Genomic DNA, 17,954 nt, shown 5'->3' on the forward strand with positions numbered 1-17,954 from the left:
TATTGTGAGAATTAAATGAACACAACACTCAGAACTGTATCTGCCACATGGGGACTCAATAAATGTAGCGGCTTTCATATTATAATTTCTAGGGTTTGCAACCATCTGAATGGCATTTTTATTCATCACTCTTTAAAGTTTTGGTTGAATTCACCTGAAGTCTTGTTTGGACTTGCTACTTTTTTTCCCCTTTGTGTATGGGAGAACAGCTCTTTAATAACATTTTCATTTTCTTATGTGATATTTGGTCTGTTTAAAATTTAATGGTCTCCAAGGATTGATTTTGGTAATTTATGGTTTCCTAGAAAACCACCCATTTAGTTCAGGCTTTCTCATTTACAAAATAATCACAACTCTTTTAAGGTTCTTTGTAGCTGTGGTTATTTCCTCATTCTCACTTCTTATTTTGTTTGGAATGGACTCAAGAAGCTATTTTCCATATTTCAAGAAGTCCAAACCCTTACAGGCATGCACTACTTCATAAAACTGTCAAGTTTCTGACTTTGGGCTAAAATGCTATCAACCCTGTTGAGGGGGATGGTTGTTGTCTCCTGCTGATGTGAAGCTCGGGTGGTAGCTCTGTAACTGTTGATGTATAAAGAGCGGGGTTACAATTTCATTACCACTTACAGGGAGATGTCCTCAGTAGATACCATTTTTTAAACCATGGATGTGTGGTGAAGGCGGCAGTGGTGGGGCAAACAAAGGGTCCTTGGTCAACAAGGATGGTCAAGAACAATAAGGTACGTTAAGGAATCTCTCGTCTTTGCTGCTTTGTGTTAACCTTTGTCAGCTTGGACAGAAATGCCTTAACTAGTGCAGCAAGAGAAGGGTTCACTGGTTTTGTCCTGGATTGCCTGCAGCTGCTATTTCTAAAAGTTCTAAAAGTTCAGTTACCATGGCAACCATGTGACAGCCCCAGAGCATCTGTTAACTCTGATCAGGGTGAAGCTGGATGGAGGTGTGGGAGACTGGAAAGAGCTTGGTTCATTCATCCATTTCCTCCGTATTGGGGATACACATGTGAAGACAGATAAAGGCCTAGCAAAAATTACAGATTGTAAGAGTCAGGTAGACCTCTATTCAGCTGCCAGCCCTGCCTCTTAATAGATGCATGATGTCAGCCTGGTCCCTAAACCTCCCTGAATCTCATCTGCAGATGGAGCTGCCAAGAGCTGTTCGCCAGAGTGGTTGAGGTAATGTCCCTGAGGCTCCTGGACATGGAGTGGGTGCCACATCCACGATGGCTCCCTTCCTCCTAGTCTCAGCTCAGCCGTTTACTGGCTGGGGTACTTGGGAAAAGGTATTTATCTTTCTGGAGTTTCCATTTCCTCATAGATGATCCATAAAGTCCCTTCCAGCTCAGGAGCCTTGACCCTGAAGGGTTAAATAGGGCAGCTCTGAGCAGCCAGGTTGGCCACTTCTGCTCCTTCCTTCCCCACTGGAACAGACCCGGAAGTACAGCTTCCCTGGGACACCAGCAACCCCCAGACACAGGTTTTCCAGGGCAGGGCTGATTTCAGATGTGCATCCCATGCTTGTCAGACCAGATTCCCTGGTTTGGAGTTTGGAAAATCCAATTGCCGTAAACTGTACCTTGCAGGGGATACATTCCTTTGCTTCGCTGGGCTACTTTACTCAGAAGGGAGATGGGGAACTGGCGATAGTCCTTCACAGGCTTCCGGAAAAATGGCAGTGGGAGTCACTGCATGGTGCAGGGTGCTATAAGCCTGGCATCAGGTTCTTCATAGAGGGTTTTTTTTTTTCATTGGGATAAAATTCACATAACATAAATGTAAACGTTTTAAAGCATATAATTCAGTGCCATTTAGTGCATTTTCAGTGTTGTACAACCATCACCCCTATTAATTCCAAACCATTTTCATCACTTCCAAAGGAGACCCTGTGCCCATTAAGTAATCATTCCCTATTTCCTCCTCCCCCCAGTCCCTGGCAACTACTAATCTGTTCTCTGTCTCTATAGATTTAACTATTCCGGATACTTCATATCAATGGAATCATAATATGTAGTCTTTTGCAACTGGCTTCTTTCATTTAATATAATGTTTTTGAGGTTTATCCACCTTGTAGCGTGTATTGGTCCTCCATCCCTTTTTATGCCTGAATAATATCCCATCGTATGGGTATCCCACATTTTACACATCTGTTCATCTACTGCTGGACATGTGAGTTATCTGCACCTTTTGACGACTGTGAATAGTGCTGCTGTGAGCATTCATGTACCAGTACTTGTTTGAATACCTGTTTTTGATTCTGTTGGGTATACACTCTATAGGATTTCCATTCTGTCAAGCTGGGGGAATAACCCCTGCCTGCCGTCCTCACTGGCTGGCGTGAGGACTGAGTGTGAAAGTGGAGGAAAATAGTCACAGCAGCACTAACAACTCTGTTTCACATCAGCAGCCTGTTAGATATCTTTGTGCGCGCGTCTGGCATCTAGATCTTAATACATACAAATTGAACTCTGGATCTCCTCCCCAAACCCGGTTCACTTGCAGCCTTGACCATCTCAGTTGGTGGCACCTGATTCCTTCTGCTAGTTCAGGCTCAGCACCGCTGTCATCCGGGTCTCCTCCCTTTCTTACACTCCAGATCCAAACCCTCAGGAAACCAAGCTGGCCCCACTTTCAAAATACAGAATCCGACGACTTCTCACCACCACCACTGCCCCGCCAGGACCTCTGCCCCTGTTCTCCCAAACTCACCCCTCACCCTGTTCAGTCTATGCTCAACCTGGCTGCCCAGGTTATCCTTTTAAAATGTAAGTCAGATCACGTTGTTCTTCTGCTCAAAACCCTGCAGTGGCCCCTTTCCAACTGGAGTAAAAGCCAAGTTCACCATGGCCCGCACTACCCCGTGGGATCTGGCCGCCTGACCTCTGACGTCATCTCCCAGCTCACTGCCTCCACGCCACTCCGCCCCCAGCCAAACCAGGCGCGGTTCACCTGGGGAGCTTTGCTCGGGCATGTGCCTTCTGTGCAAATACTCTTCCTTGAGATACTGGCACATCTGTCTCCCTCACCTAAATTCTTCACTCAAACGCCACCTTCTCAATGAGGCCCACTCTGTCACCCTATTTAAAATGACAATCCAGCCCCACCCCTTGCACTCCTCATTCCCCATACTTTTCTGCTTTTTTTCCCCCTTGGCTTTTATCACTTTCAAACACGCGGCTTCATTTACTCATTTGTTGCTGTTGTTGTTGTTTTGTTTTACAAAAATCAATTGTATTTTTAAAAAAAGTTTTTCACTGGCGTATAATTGCTTTACAATGTTGTGTTAGTTTCTACTGTACAATGAAGTGAATCAGCTATATGTGTACCTATATCCCCTCCCTCTTGGACGCCCCCATCCCACCCATCTAGGTCAACACAGAGCACCGAGCTGAGCCTCCTGTGCTTCATAACATGTTCCCACGGGCGAGCTATTTTACGCATGGTAGTGTATATGTTTCAACCCTAATCTCCCAATTCGTCCCACCCTCCCCTTCCCGCCCTGTGTCCACGTGTCTGTTCTCTACGTCTGTGTCTCTAGTCCTGTCCTGGATACAGGTTTATCTGTACTATTTTTATAGATTCCACATATATGCATTAATATGTGATATTTGTTTTTCTCTTTCTGGCTTACTTCTCTCTGTATTATTGTCTCTCTCTCCTCTGCCTGAATGCAAACCCCGTGAGGAGAAGAGTCTTGTGTTTTGTTCAGTGAACTCCAAGTACCTAGAAAGTTTGATCAGCCCGAGTACCTAGAAAGCACCCGGCACATAGTAGGTGCTTGATGCACATTTCTCGAATTACTAAACAATACTAACAACAATAGTAACCGTTTATTAAGCCTATTATGTGCCACATACCCTACAAAGATGCCACTCAAATCTCATAGAGAAGGTAAAATGCTTTTGCTTCCGTTTTACAGGAACCTGGTTAGACAGCTCTCCCAAGTCACACAGTTATACTTGGCAGAGAACGGATTGGAACCCAGGCCTGTCTGCTTGGCTTTGGAATTCTTGCTCTTTTCTACTTTACCCTGTGGTCACTGCAGCTGTACTTAACATGGTTCACTCATTCATTCATTCAGCAAATATTTCCCAAGCCTCCGGCACCCCTCCCCGCTGAAAGTCCAGGCCCTGTACAGCCGACTGGGGACCCTCACAGAGGTGGGTCTGGATCCTGCCGCGAGGAGCTCAGGTCCTAAGGTCTGGGCAACGTGTCCCCCGGGCTTTGTAAACTGATCAAGGGGGCTCCCTCTCCCCAGCAACTCATTAACTCTACTAAAGGGGAGACCATCTGAACTGATGTCCCTCATTTACAGCAGAAACAAAACAGCTTCCCACGCTATAGCCCTGGCCCCCAGGCTGAGTGAGGCCGAAGGAGCACCTCACAGCATCCCGCACCAGGCCAGGTAGATAAACAAGCCCCAAGGAGGGAGGCCGGGGTGCGGGCCCAGGGCCAAGGGGTGGGAAGATTGGGAGGAAGTGTGGGCGAGGGGGAGTGCTGGCTCTGGAGCAATCACGATTACCACACAGGAGATGCCAGCCCCAGACACCCGCCCGGGGCCTCCTGCCCCCTTTCTCAACCCCAGGGACTCACGGAGCGGAGCACAGTGGCTGGACGAAGGGGCCCTTCCTCCTGCCCAGAACCAGCACCCCTCCCTCCCCCTTCATCCTTCCTCCTGCGCCTCCCGAGGAAAGGGGGGAACAGTTCGGCCAACTAATCCTCAACTTCTCGGCGCTCCATTTTGTAAAGCGTCCCTGAGGAGTTGGTATTGGGGTTTGGAGTTTGATTAAACACACGCCCTCCTGGTCCTGCACGCCGATGGCTTTTCTTTCCTGTTTAGTCAACACACATTTATGAGAACTTCCTCTGGGCGGGACCCTCTGCCAGGCGCTGGGGGCCTGAGGAGCCCGGGGTCTGCCGGGGAAGCTAGAAAGGCGACTGCAAACCACATTGCAGCCACGGGTGGGGGAGGGGGCGGTCTGGGCCCCGGAGGAGTCCCTGCTGCAGCCTGGAAGGCAGGAACGCTGCGCAGAGAAACATGCGAAGGACAATAAAGTAGTGATAATTCAATGAGGCCCCGGGCGCTGAAGTGGAGCTAGGGAATATATTACTTTAAGTGCCTACTATGCAAGGGGCACTGTCCTTCAGAGGCCTGGAGGCCACCGGGATGGATCCTGGCAGTTGTTCCCTGCCTAGAATCAAGTCCAGGTCTCCCTTGGAAGGGAGGCCTGGGCAGCAGAGTGAATATTCTGTCCTTGAAACTGTACAGCTGGGAGGTAGAAAGGGCACTCCCATTGTAGAGAGGGGCAAACTGAGTCACAGGGGTGCGTTTGCTCACTCCCTTAGATCGCAGCTCCCTTGGAGGTGGGAAATCAGGCTTAACTCTGCATCTGCAGCACCCAGGGTGTGAAAGACTTAAAAAGTATCCACTGGTCGGTTATTTACTGGTATGGCAATGTATGATAGAAACAGGTTGCTAAAGGATTATACATTGTATAATCCAAATTTAGTAAAATACACAGGCACATACACATATTTTTTTAAAATACTGACACTGGTAGACTACAAAATGTTAATAGCTGTTATCTCTAGGTTGTAGATTGCAGGTGTTTTTATTTTTTTTAATTTTCTTTTAGTTAGTTAGTTCTGGCTGCCTTGGGTCTTCGTTGCTGCTCACGGGCTTTCTCTAGTTGCGGCGAGCGAGGCTACTCTTTGTTGTGGTGCGAGGGCTTCTCATTGCGGCGGCTTCTCTTGTTGGGGAGCACGGGCACTCGGGGGCTTCAGTAGTTGTGGCATATGGGCTTAGCTGCTCCGCGGCATGTAGGCTCTTCCGGGACCATTGCTCGAACCCATGTCCCCTGCATTGGCAGGCGGATTCTTAACCACTGCGCCACCAGGGAAGCCCTCTCAGCTTCTTTTTAGTAACCTTTCTCCCTTCAGCATGAAGTCTCATTTTCCCTAATTCCTGAGTACTGAATTCTCGTGGTCTGGGTAGGAGACCCCAAAGCCTGTATCCTCCCCTTTGCTTGCTGACTCCCACACTTGTCCCTCAGGTCCGTTTTCCTGCTTTGCGTTTATCATAATTAACAATCACATGAGACCCGTGAGACATGAGTAGAAGCAGCATACGTGGTAGTTGTCTTCAAGGGGCGGCAAGGAAAAAGGATTAGCCATGTCGTCTTTGATCAGAAAGGTGATCAGCACTGCGAAAGCCCCAGCGGCCATTGGTCCCTACAGTCAGGCTGTGTTAGTCGACAGGACCATTTACATTTCAGGACAGCTAGGCATGGATCCTGCAAGTGGAGAGCTTGTGCCAGGAGGGGTGGCAGAAGAGGCTAAACAAGCTCTTACAAATGTGGGTGAAATTCTGAAAGCAGCAGGCTGTGACTTCACGAATGTGGTAAAAACAACTGTTTTGTTGGCTGACATAAACGACTTCAATACTGTCAATGACATCTACAAGCAATATTTCCAGAGTAGCTTTCCTGCAAGAGCTGCTTACCAGGTTGCTGCTTTGCCCAAAGGAGGCCGTGTTGAGATTGAAGCAGTAGCTGTCCAAGGACCTCTCGTGACAGCATCGCTCTAAGTGGGCCCAGTGTTATTCAGTCTGGAATTTTAATAATGTTTTTAAATTAACATCTTATTTTTTACAGTATTTGTTGGAAAGTGTACAGTTGACTGAAATATCCGAAGTTATTATGGAAATACCATACAATAAGGGGAATTGAACATGAGTTGAAGATTAATGATGAATCTAGTTACTGATGTTATAAATTACACTTCTATAACACTCATGTTACTGGATGTGGGAAAAGAGACACACATTACATAGTTACTCAGAAAAATAAAAGTAAAGGGAAATAGCATGTAGGAAAGATGAGTTACTATTCCTGAGAAATAATAAAGAGCACACCTAATTCAATTAGACTCTATTAATTTAATGGTGTGAACTATTTAGTTCTCATGTCAGATACATGATTCTGCTTTTACTTGAGTAAAATTAAAGCATTTAAGTTTGAACGGTAGAGGTAAAGGAGAAGAAACTGGACCAAATTTTATATAGATAATATTTTTCTAATGGAACTAAAATAGCATGCAGATTAAAAAAAAAAAAACAATTACATGTTTGTGTGAGTGTTTACTTGCTTATAATGTCTGGGTCACCAACCACTGTTATGACTGTGGAGTACACACTTCCAACGGTTTCCAAAATAATTTTAAGAACAGTAAGAATGCCTAACATCTATTGAGTGATTACCAAGTTACAGGCGTTGTTCCTGTCATAGGAGCATAACCTCATTAAATCCTCACAACTAACTTGTGAGGTCCCACTATTTTATATCCTCATTTTACAGTTGGAAAAAAAATGAGAATTTTAACATATGGGATTGGACTTCCCTGGTGGTGCAGTGGTTATTCATCCCCCTGCCAATGCAGGCGACAAGTGTTCGATCCCTGGTCCGGGAAGATCCCACATGCCGCGGACCAACTAAGCCCGCGGGCCACAACTACTGAAGCCCACATGCCTAGAGCCCGTGCTCTGCAACAAGAGAAGCCACCGCAATGAGAAGCCCGTGCACTGCAACGAAGACCCAATGCAGCCAAAAACAAAACAAAACAAACAAAAAACATATGGGTTCATACTCCACAGGCCCTCCTGAAACCTTCTTTGATTCAGCTACATTTTAGAGCTCATTCCTGGTTGGTCTATGCAGATATAGTTCATCCATTTTCACTGTGGTTGTAACGTTCCAAGATTGTTTTTTTCAGTTACCTCCTATTAAAGTATCCCTAGTGTTATAGTGACTTGACATTTTGAAGCTCTATTCCATTATATATTAAACTTCTAATTTACTTTGAAAAATAAAAAGTCCAACATTCCAAGTTAATGGGGAGGGGGTGTGGGCCCTTTATTGTACCCTCAGGTATCCTAGGATGGATTAGGGAGAAGCAGCGAGAGAGGCCTGGCGTAGCCTTTCCCCAGCCTGAGAAAACTTTCTGTGTTGCAAATCTGACCTTTCTCTAGGGTTTAAAATTGTTCAAAGGTTTGAAAGACTATCTCACCCAGTCCCCCCTTTTTACAAGGGAGACCAAGGCTGGAATTGTTATCGGGTCCCAGGGCTATCCTGGTGAGCCCATGGTGGGGTAATCAGGTTAGAACTTGGACAAAGTTGGGACTTCCCTGGTGTTCCAGTGGTAGGACTCCATGCTTCCACTGCAGGGGGCACAGTTTCGATCCCTGGTCAGGGAAGTAAGATCCCGCACACCACGTGGTGCGGCCAAAAACAAAAAGAAACTGGACAAGTTGTTGCCTCTCCCTGTTGCCCTCAGTGGACCCTGCATCCATTGCCTGCAGTGTAATGTGTATGATGCCCTCTGGGCTCCAGCCCTGCCCAGCCCTCAAGCTTCTCATCTCTCTGCCCTTCACCCCATGCCTCCCCTAGCTCACCTTTGTCCTTCTGAGCATTTCAGGAACACCTGAGCTCCCCATATCTTTACACTGGGTTTTGACAATGGCTGGTGTTGCAGGCACTTCCTGCTGGACCACCAGTTCCAGGAGGCAGGAGTGGGCCTACTCTTTGGAGTCCCCAGCTATAAGCACAGCCTCCAGCTAAGAAATACTTGTTGAGCCAACGGATGCTTGTAGTGGGAGAATAAGGGAAAAATGATCACAGCAGTCAAGGTGAAAATTAAAGTAGGTCTGTGCTGGATCCATGGGGTGCGGGGGTGAGAAAGAAGCCCAGATGGGAGAGGAATGGCAGAGCTAGAATCTAGATGGCTTTTTATTTTTTTATTTTATTTTTTGGCCACGCTTGCGGGATCTGAGTTCCCCAACCAAGGATTGAACCTCGGCCCACGTCAGTGAAAGCGCCAGGTCCTAACCACTGGGCCGCCAGGGAACTCCCTAGATGTTTGTTTTTAATGGTGAGAAAACACATTATGGCCAGTCTACATCCTATTCATCCCAAAGGGGTAAATCACAGCAGATTATTTGGAGCTACTGAAGGTTTTTGAGTAGAAAAGCAATTATTCCACGATGGGCACTGTCCTGCATGTTGTATATTTTGGAAGTTGCCTCAGTCTGACACCATATAGCAGGGCCCCTCACCCCTGGGCCCACCTCTGTGGCTTTGCCCCACTCACCGCCCTGGAACCCTAACAGGTGCAGCCCCTTTGGTGCTGCCTGAACTTCTCAGGCGGGGCATGTGCTGGTACGGCTGATATCCTGCCTGCAAAATCCCAGCTGCAGTGACAGGGCTGTTACTGTGGTAACAAGGTCACTTCTGCAGGTTCCCTCAGATTCTGCTTCTCAACCGCACTGAGAGGGAAGGAAGACCAGCTTATCACCAGGTAGCCCATGGCCCCTGCAAGCCAGTGAGCCAAGAAAGGCCCACTGTTTATCCTAAATTCAAATCATAGTGGAGGGAGACAAGCTACGATCAAATCCCAGCCCTGACACTTTCTGAAACTTCTTATCCTCACAAGTTGCTGAACTTCTCTGTGCTTCACTTTCCCCAACTGTACAGTGGGAATGTGAGGATTAAATGAAATTATACATAGAAAGCCTTTCGCAAATCCCTGGCAGGTGGTAAATGTTAGCTAATATTAAATCCCATCCCTCCCGTCCTCTGCAGAAAAGTCTGACAGGAAGCCCAGAGGTGTCCTCATGCAGCGGAGCTGAGGTGCGGGACAGTTTTCTGGGATCATCAACAGGGTGGCCTGAGGTGAGGGAGGGATGGGATTTACTTGGCCTTCAGCAGTGCCCTGTGGCAAGGCCTGGGGCTTCCTGGATTCATAGCTCCCAACCTCGACCTGCCCTTGATCTTGTCTGTTGGGTGGAGTATAACCAGGTTAGGGTTATTTGCTTGAGGTGTGTCTGGGAAACTCACTGGAGACCACGGGGACAGGCTGGCCTCATATGCAGCCCCTTCATTCACTTATTGTGTCATTCATTCGACTCACTCAACACACGCCGTGTTGGACGTTAGGGAGTCTGTGCGAAATGATAGTCCTGCCCTCTAGGAGCTCACAGTCCTTGCAGAGGAACCAGAAGAGCAAACAGGTGACTTCGATCTGGCAGCATCCGGACCACTGGGCTCTCCCTGGAGAGGCAGGTGTGGATGGTGGAACCCCAGAGGGAAGGCCCAGCTGAGGCAAGGCAGGGAAGTGAGAAGTGTTCCGTTTTGCTGCATCGTAAAGCCTGCAGCGGGGTGGCTGAAGAACAGGCTAAAACTATGGAGCCTGGGCTGGCCAGAGCCTCCTGAGCCGTCCCCCAAAGTGTGGATTTATTCAGAGGGCAAAGAACCCACTCCCTGGGGTTCTAAGGTCGGAATTTGCTTTTTCCAGAAGGTGTAGGGTAGGGATGGATTAAAAAGGGTGAACTGGCAAGTCAGAGGGGAAGGGTGCTCTGGATGATGATCTGGGGACAAGTGGTGAGACCTGGATGGAGCTGAGGGACATTTAGGGGTAGAATCAGTAGGACTTGGACCCTGGCTGAACTGATGGTCCTGCAAGCTTCCAGAATGACCACCCAGGTGCCGGCACTGGGAACATCAGGCCTCTCTGACACTGGAGTTGTGCAAGCCTGGCCGAGCAGGCTGGGCAGCCCATTGCCTGCAGAGTCCATCCAACGCCAGCGTCCGGCTTGGGCTTGGCTGCGCTGCCCAAGTGACCTGTCTATGCCCCCTCTTATAGGAGAGCATGAACTTAGCACCTGGCATAGAACCTGGCACTGCACAGACACTCAGTAAACGGTAGGTGGGATTATTAATTAGTTACATCTTGTGGGGTGCGTGCAGGGGGGGACAAAAGAAGACTTCTTCCATTCACTCAATATTCACCTACTGAACAGCCTGGGCACAGGCCCTGGATAAGACCAAGTAAGCCAGTGTTGGTACCGACTGAGGGAAGGCACCAGGCACTAAGCACTGCAGGACTGAGAAAAGTTGTGGAGGAACGGGGGGGGGGGGGGGCGCTTTGGAGCTCTTTATAATGCAGAGGTGGCAACAGAAAAGGATCTTTCAGCCTACTGAAGGGTCAGGGTCTGGCTTCTCACAGTCTACACCGAGTAATCTTATCATCATTTAGAAGCACCAACCGTGTTCAGGTCACGTGCCTTTCTAAAACCAGTTCAGGGAGCAGATACTCCAAGTGGATGGCACTACCTGGAGGCCCTGGGCCCGGGAACACGGAAGGACCCAGGGCAGGCAGCCTGGCTTCCGGAGGCTTCCAGGGCCCACTTCCTGGCCAGAGAGAAAGAGTCTCTTCTATTGGCTCCTCCAGGCCCAGCCTCCTGCTTTCATCACGGCAGCCTCCGCCCAGCACGGGTCCGGTGCCAGAAGCCTCAGAATATTTAATGGCAGGACGGAGCGAAAACCTGTGTAACTGGGTTTGTCCCTCGTGGAAGCGTATTATGGCACCTTTGCTAGATTTGTGCGCGCATCTCCTTCAGGAGCAAGGAGGCCGAGGGGCGATCTGCCCAGCACCGCAGGTACCCCGCACAAATGCCATTCCCATTATACAGACCGGGAAGCCGAGGCACAGAGAGGCGGCTTGCTGACATCACAGATCCTGTGTGCAAGCGCTGCCTGCCCCTTGGGCAGCGTCCTGTCTACTCCGTCCTCGTGCCTTCGACCCCCGGGCCCCGAATAATGGGGGCGGACCTTCCAGCACCCGGCCTCCTGCTCTGCGGGGTTTCCTCGCCGCAGCCGCGCCGGCACCCGGTCTCTGCCTTCCCGCCGCGGCCCCGCCACGCACGGCACAGCCCCGCCGCCTCGCTGTGCGGCTCGGGCCCGCGCACAGCTGCCTCGGGGCGGGGAAGGCGGGGAGGAGGACCGGCCAGGTTCGGGCACCGCGCCACTTCCGCAGGCGGCGCGGGCGGGGGTCACATCTGCTTTTAAACGACCGAATCTCTCCTCCGGCCTCCGAGGGCCCGGGCGGAGTGGGTGGGAGGGGGTCTGAAAAAGGAACTCGAACCGGAAGCAAGCCGGGGACGGTTTCGTTCGCCCAGATCCGGACACAAAGGCGACGGCGAGCGGCTCGGCGCGGACAGGCGGCCCGGAGTACCGCCCCGCCCCGCCCCGCCCCGCCCCCAGGCTCGTCCGGCGCCGCCGGCCCCCCGGGGCACTTCCGCCGAGGAGGGTGACCCGGGCGGCCGCAGCCGGCCCGGTCCGGCCACACCCCGACACCTGGACCCGGGCGGAGCGGGCCGCACCCGCCCTCCAGCCCCGGCGCTGGGTGGGCCGCCGCGCCCTCGGGCTCTGCTCTTTCCAACCTTTGTTCTGGCTTCGACTCGAGATCCCCTCGGCCCGTCCGCCCTCACCCCAGGGCTCTGTCCGGACGTCGACCCTTAACCTTCGCTGACTCCCATAGCCATCCTGCCTTCTCAGTCCTCATCCGGCCCCCCGCGCGGCGCGGCGCGGCGCGTGCCCGCGGTGGGGGCGGGGGAGGCTGGTGCCCGGGGTCCCTGAGGCTGCACGTGCGGGGCCTCTGCCTGGAAGGAGCGGCGTCCTCGCTCCGCTGCCGCCAAGGTGTCCTGGCCACCGGCCTGGAGCAGGCACCGAGGCGGGGGCGGGCGCTGCAGACGTGAGCCCGCCGGAGAGCGCTGGGCCCCTGCCCTGGTGGAGCTCGGGAAGGATCAGTGCCGCGCTAATAGCAGTTAATAACAGTCAGCCCTCACTAAATGGTCGAGATCACAGCCACTAGGTCTGACCTGAAGAGCCCGGTAAGACTTCCTGTCCATAAAGTTATGGAGAAGTCGGTCATATTCGTTTTTATCATAAACGAAAGTCATGATGGTAAAATGAGCCCCCAGGTGCGCATCACTCAAATACAATGATCAACTCAGACCGTCTGGTTTTGTCTGTCCCTCACTCTCCACCCACTTCCCCTGCCTGTCATTGTGAAACAAATCCTTGACATCAGGCCAGATTTCAGTTATACCGGCTTCTGATGGAAAGCCCATTGTTTGTTTAGAAAACATTTAAAAAATTGAGTAGATTAAAACGTTAAGGAGTGGAGATGAACATAAAGATAAAGGAGATTAAACAGTGGAAGGAGTGGAAAGACTGAAATGATGGGTGAAAGCCCTGGCAATGCTTTCTGGGATATCAGGTTGCCCAGGTGAGAGCTTGAGCAGAGAGGAACCAGGGAGCTGGGGAGAAGAGGTGTGATTCAGGGCACTACTTGAAAGTAGAAGTGACCAGATTTGCTGATGGATTAGACAGGGGTCTTGAAGGAGAGAGGCTTCAAGGATGGGAAACTGGATGAATGGCAGTGCTTTTAAATGTGATAAGGAAGACTGGGGAAGCGGCAGCTATAGGGGAAACCAAAATGGAGTTTGACCATGTTATACCTGAGCTGCCATTGAGATATCCAAGTGGAGATACCACAAAGGAAGGTGTTGAAAGAGAATTCTTAGGGATGAGAGCAGGGCTAGAGATTTAAATCCGGAAGTTGAGAACCTGTAGTGTATTCAGAATCGGACTGGAATTGGTATAGATAGTAGCCATTGAAGTTGGAGGGAAATCAGGAGAGTGGCCTCGCAGAAGTCAAGGGAAGAAAAGTGTTCCAAGTGAGAGGGAGGGATCAGAAGTGTAAAATGCCACGGAGAGGTCAAGGAAGAGGAGGACAATAGAAAAGTGACCATTGGATTTAGTAACAGGGACACCCTTGGTGACCTCGGCAGGAATAATTTCAAAAGGAGCGACAGAGCTGAAAACCAAACCAGAGAGAATTGAGAGAACAGGAGTGAGGGAGTGATTAATCTTTGAAGAAATTTCGATGTGAAGAGAAACTAGAGAAATGAGGCCAAAGAGAGCATAAGGTCATGATACATTAAAACAAAACGAAACAACCGTCTAATATAGAAAATTTAAGGCTTACACGAAAGTAGAATAATATAATGGACTCATACCCATCATCCAGCATCAATGATTATCAACATGCAATTTTGTTTCATATACATGCCTGGTTTTGGGGGTTTTTTTTTGCGGTACGCGGGCCTCTCACTGTTGTGGCCTCTCCCGTTGTGGAGCACAGGCTCTGGACGCGCAGGCCCAGCGGCCATGGCTCACGGGCCCAGCCGCTCCGCGGCATGTGGGATCTTCCCGGACCGGGGCACGAACCCATGTCCCCTGCATCGGCAGGCGGACTCTCAACCACTGTGCCACCAGGGAAGCCCCTGCCTGGTTATTTTAAAGCAAATCTTACAATTCATTCTATTTCAATCATAAATAGACTTCAATATGTATCTCTTAACAGGTAAGGATTCAATCTTTAATAGTTAAGGGCTTTGTTTTTTAACATAACCACAACATAATTATCATACCTAAAAAAATAATAATTCCTTAATATCATCTAATATCCAGTCACCAGTGTTCATATTTTCCTGATTATCCCATAAATGATTTTCTAATAATTGGTTTGTTACAGTCAGAGTCCAAATAGGTCCACATATTGCACTTGATTGATATGTCTGTTAAGCCTCTTTTTTTTTTTTTTTTTTTTTTTTTGCTGTACACAGGCCTCTCACTGTTGTGGCATCTCCCGTTACAGAGCACAGGCTCCAGACGCGCAGGCTCAGCGGCCATGGCTCACAGGCCCAGCCGCTCTGCGGCATGTGGGATCTTCCCGGACCGGGGCATGAGCCCGTGTCCCCTGCATTGGCAGGCGGACTCTCAACCACTGTGCCACCAGGGAAGCCCTAAGCCTCTTTTAATCTATAACATTTCCTCTCCTTTCTTGAAAAATTTTTTAAGAAACCAGATCATTTGTCTTTTAGAATTTCGCACATTCTGAGTTTTGCTGATGGCATCCTTATAATGGATGTGAACTTCCCAATGCATCACATAAAGCCAGGTTGTCTCTCTTTGTGACTGGTCGGGTGTTTTCAGCTTGATCCTTCCATTATAAAGTTCCCCATCACCTGTCACCCCACCAGCATTACAACCCCAATCATGAGTGTTCTTGAAAAACAATGGTGAAGAGAAATCCTCCTAAGGGGCAAAACTTGAAGCATAATATTTAATTGTCCACATGGTCTAGACTTACAGATGACCTGAAATTAGACTTACAGGCCGTGGCTAACAGAGACTTGAAGGAACAGGACTGGAAGATGAGTAACAGGGAATCTTGGGAAGAGGTATAGGGATGGAACGCTCTGAACGGGCACAGTGTGGACATATTTATATCTGCCTTTTTTTTTTTCTTTAGTTTCTTGACCGTGCTGTGTGGCATGCAGGATCTTAGTTCCCTGACCAAGGTTTGAGCCTACACCCCCTGCAGTAGAAGCGTGGAGTCTTAACCAATGGACCGCCAGGGAAGTCCCCCATATCTGTGTCTTATGTGAATGCTCTTCAGGGGACATCTACTGTAGATGTCAATAATCAAGTGGACAAAATGACACATTCTGTAGCTGTCGGTCAGCCTCTTTCCCTGGACACCCTGTTTCAAGCGGGTCCATGTGACAGGGATGGAGAATATGTACAGCTAATAAGGCCATCCCCTCGACAAGCTGATCTGGCTCCTGTCATTCCTGAGTGTTTAACCTTCCAACAGCTGAGACCAGCACTGACCTACCACCCTGCATGCCATCATCCCCAGGGGGACCAGCCAGCCACCTGCCTGTAGGCTGGTTATACTGGACCCCTTTCATTATGGAGGGGGCAGCAGTTTTAGAATAAACATGCATTCTGCATAGGATTTGCCTTTCCCATCAGCAATGCTTCTCCCAGTGTCACCATCCATAGTCTTTTGGAATTCCTTTTGCACTTTCATGGTATTTCACGCAGCAGTGTATCCAATCAAGGGAATGGCTTCTTTTTTTTTTTTTTTGCGGTGCGCGGGCCTCTCACTGCTGTGGCCTCTCCCGTTGCAGAGTACAGGCTCTGGACGCGCAGGCTCAGCAGCCACGGCTCACGGGCCCAGCCGCTCCACGGACGTGGGATCTTTCCAGACCAGGGCACGAACCTGTGTCCCTTGCATCGGCAGGCGGACTCTCAACCACTGCGCCACCAGAGAAGCCCTCTTTTTTTTTTTTAAATAAATTTATTTATTATTTATTTTTATGGCTGCATTGGGTCTTTGTTGCTGCCGCATGGGGCTTTCTCTAGTTGCGGCCAGCGGGGACTGCTCTTCATTGTGGAGCGCCAGCTTCTCACTGCGGTGGCTTCTCTTGTTGTGGAGCACAGGCTGTAGGCGTGGGCTTCAGTAGTTGTGGCATGCGGGCTCAGTAGTTGTGGTGCGTGGGCTCCAGAGTGCAGGCTCAGTAGTTGTGGCGCACAGGCTTAGTTGCTCCGCGGCATGTGGGACCTTCCCAGACCAGGGCTCGAACCCGTGTCCCCTGCATTGGCAGGCGGATTCTTAACCTCTATGCCACCAGGGAAACCCGGGAATGGCTTCTTAGCAAAAGAATTGTTGCTGTGAGCATGCGTGTGTAGAACTCAGTAGTATTACTATGTACCCCATCACCTAGAAGCGGCTGGCCTGAAAGAACGGTGGAATGACCTACTGAAGGTTCTGTTCTGATGCCAGTTGAGAAAAACACCCTGAAAGGATGGGAGTGTGTCTTACACGTGCTTTCTTACACATGTGGTCAATACGTGGTGCTGTTTGAAGGTCTGGAACAGGAGCAGCTCCTCTCACTGTTATACCTACTTTCAGTTCCTGCTCCCACACATTTAAGCTCGATGGGAGGTCTTAGTTCCCAAAGGAGGAATATTTCCTAATATTAGGGGACATGGCTATGGTTCCATTCAATTGGAATCTGGGCATTTGGCACTTCCCAACTGGTAAAGAAAGAGGTTATCTACTGGCTGGGATGATTCACCCCAATTAGCAAAGCAAGTTGTTACTTACAAAGGGGGCTGCAAAACTGTGTCTGGAACCCAGAGGATCCTATGTAACACCTCTTATTACTTCCATGTCGAGTAGCAAGAGTTAATGGGAAATTAAAGCAACCCAAAAAGCAGGACCACTGAGAATTAAAACCGTTTAGACATGAAGTTCCTTTTTGTTTTAATTGCTTTTAGGCCTGAAGTTCTAAGGCACTCTACCAGGTAGAGAACCCTAACTTGATGAAGTCCTGGCTGAGGGCAAAAGAAACAGGGTGGGTAGTGGAAGGAGGAATTAATAACTATTAACCTTGTGAGCAGTTACAGACCACATACAGAGGAGTATAGCAGCTATACACTCCAGCTGTGCCTTTTAGAGATCATTCTAACATCCTATCAGACAAGCAGCTTCAAGATGATGTGGTAGGGCTTCCCTGGTGGCGCAGTGGTTGGGAGTCCGCCTGCCGATGCAGGAGACACGGGTTCGTGCCCCGGTCCGGGAACATCCCACATGCCGCGGAGCGGCTGGGCCCGTGAGCCATGGCCTCTGAGCCTGCTCGTCCGGAGCCTGTGCTCCGCAACGGGAGAGGCCACAGCAGTGAGAGGCCCGCGTACCATAAAAAATAAAAAAAAGATGATGTGGTGTATCGTAAGATCAATGTCCAGTTGATCAAGATTCTTTAGGACTATATGATGATAGAAAGCAGAAGAGTTAACGGAGCCCTGAGGTAAGACTGTGAGGGTGGCCGTCTGTCCATCACAGGTGAATGCAGTCTGCTTTGAGCCTCCTTCTTGCCCGTTGAAAAGAATGCACTTGCCAGATCATTAGCTGCATACCAAGTGCCAGAGGCTGTGTTGCTGCTCTATTACACCAAAGATGCTACATCTGACACAGCAGCTGTGACTAGGGCTGCCATTTGGTTATAATAATCCACTGTCATCTACCATGATCCATTTGGCTTTTACAAGGGCTAGACCAGTGAATTAAACAGGATACTAATCTCTACCATTCCACCTAGGATGCAGGAGTGCTTCTGATATATGATGTTGGCCAAGGAAAGAACTCCAACGGTTTCAGGGACTTCTCCTTGACTTTTCCAAACAT

The 17,954-nt window shown here is 49.5% G+C and overlaps 1 protein-coding gene across 1 annotated transcript; it reads left to right on the plus strand.

Annotated features, from left to right (window-relative positions):
- Positions 1-6,189: 6,189 nt before the first annotated feature.
- LOC114885001 (2-iminobutanoate/2-iminopropanoate deaminase) lies at positions 6,190-6,603 on the plus strand. The gene has a single exon (XM_029204190.1). The coding sequence runs from the start codon at positions 6,190-6,192 to the stop codon at positions 6,601-6,603; it is 414 nt and encodes a 137-aa protein (XP_029060023.1).
- Positions 6,604-17,954: the final 11,351 nt, after the last annotated feature.

This window comes from Monodon monoceros, unplaced genomic scaffold, assembly GCF_005190385.1.
Source record: "Monodon monoceros isolate NGI ecotype Baffin Bay Population unplaced genomic scaffold, NGI_Narwhal_1 Super_Scaffold_6, whole genome shotgun sequence".
Classification (NCBI taxonomy): domain Eukaryota; kingdom Metazoa; phylum Chordata; class Mammalia; order Artiodactyla; family Monodontidae; genus Monodon; species Monodon monoceros.

Bases quoted from the DNA above. Each gene is read 5' to 3' on its own strand.
- LOC114885001 (XM_029204190.1), top strand. From the start codon at position 6,190: ATGTCGTCTTTGATCAGAAAGGTGATCAGCACTGCGAAAGCCCCAGCG.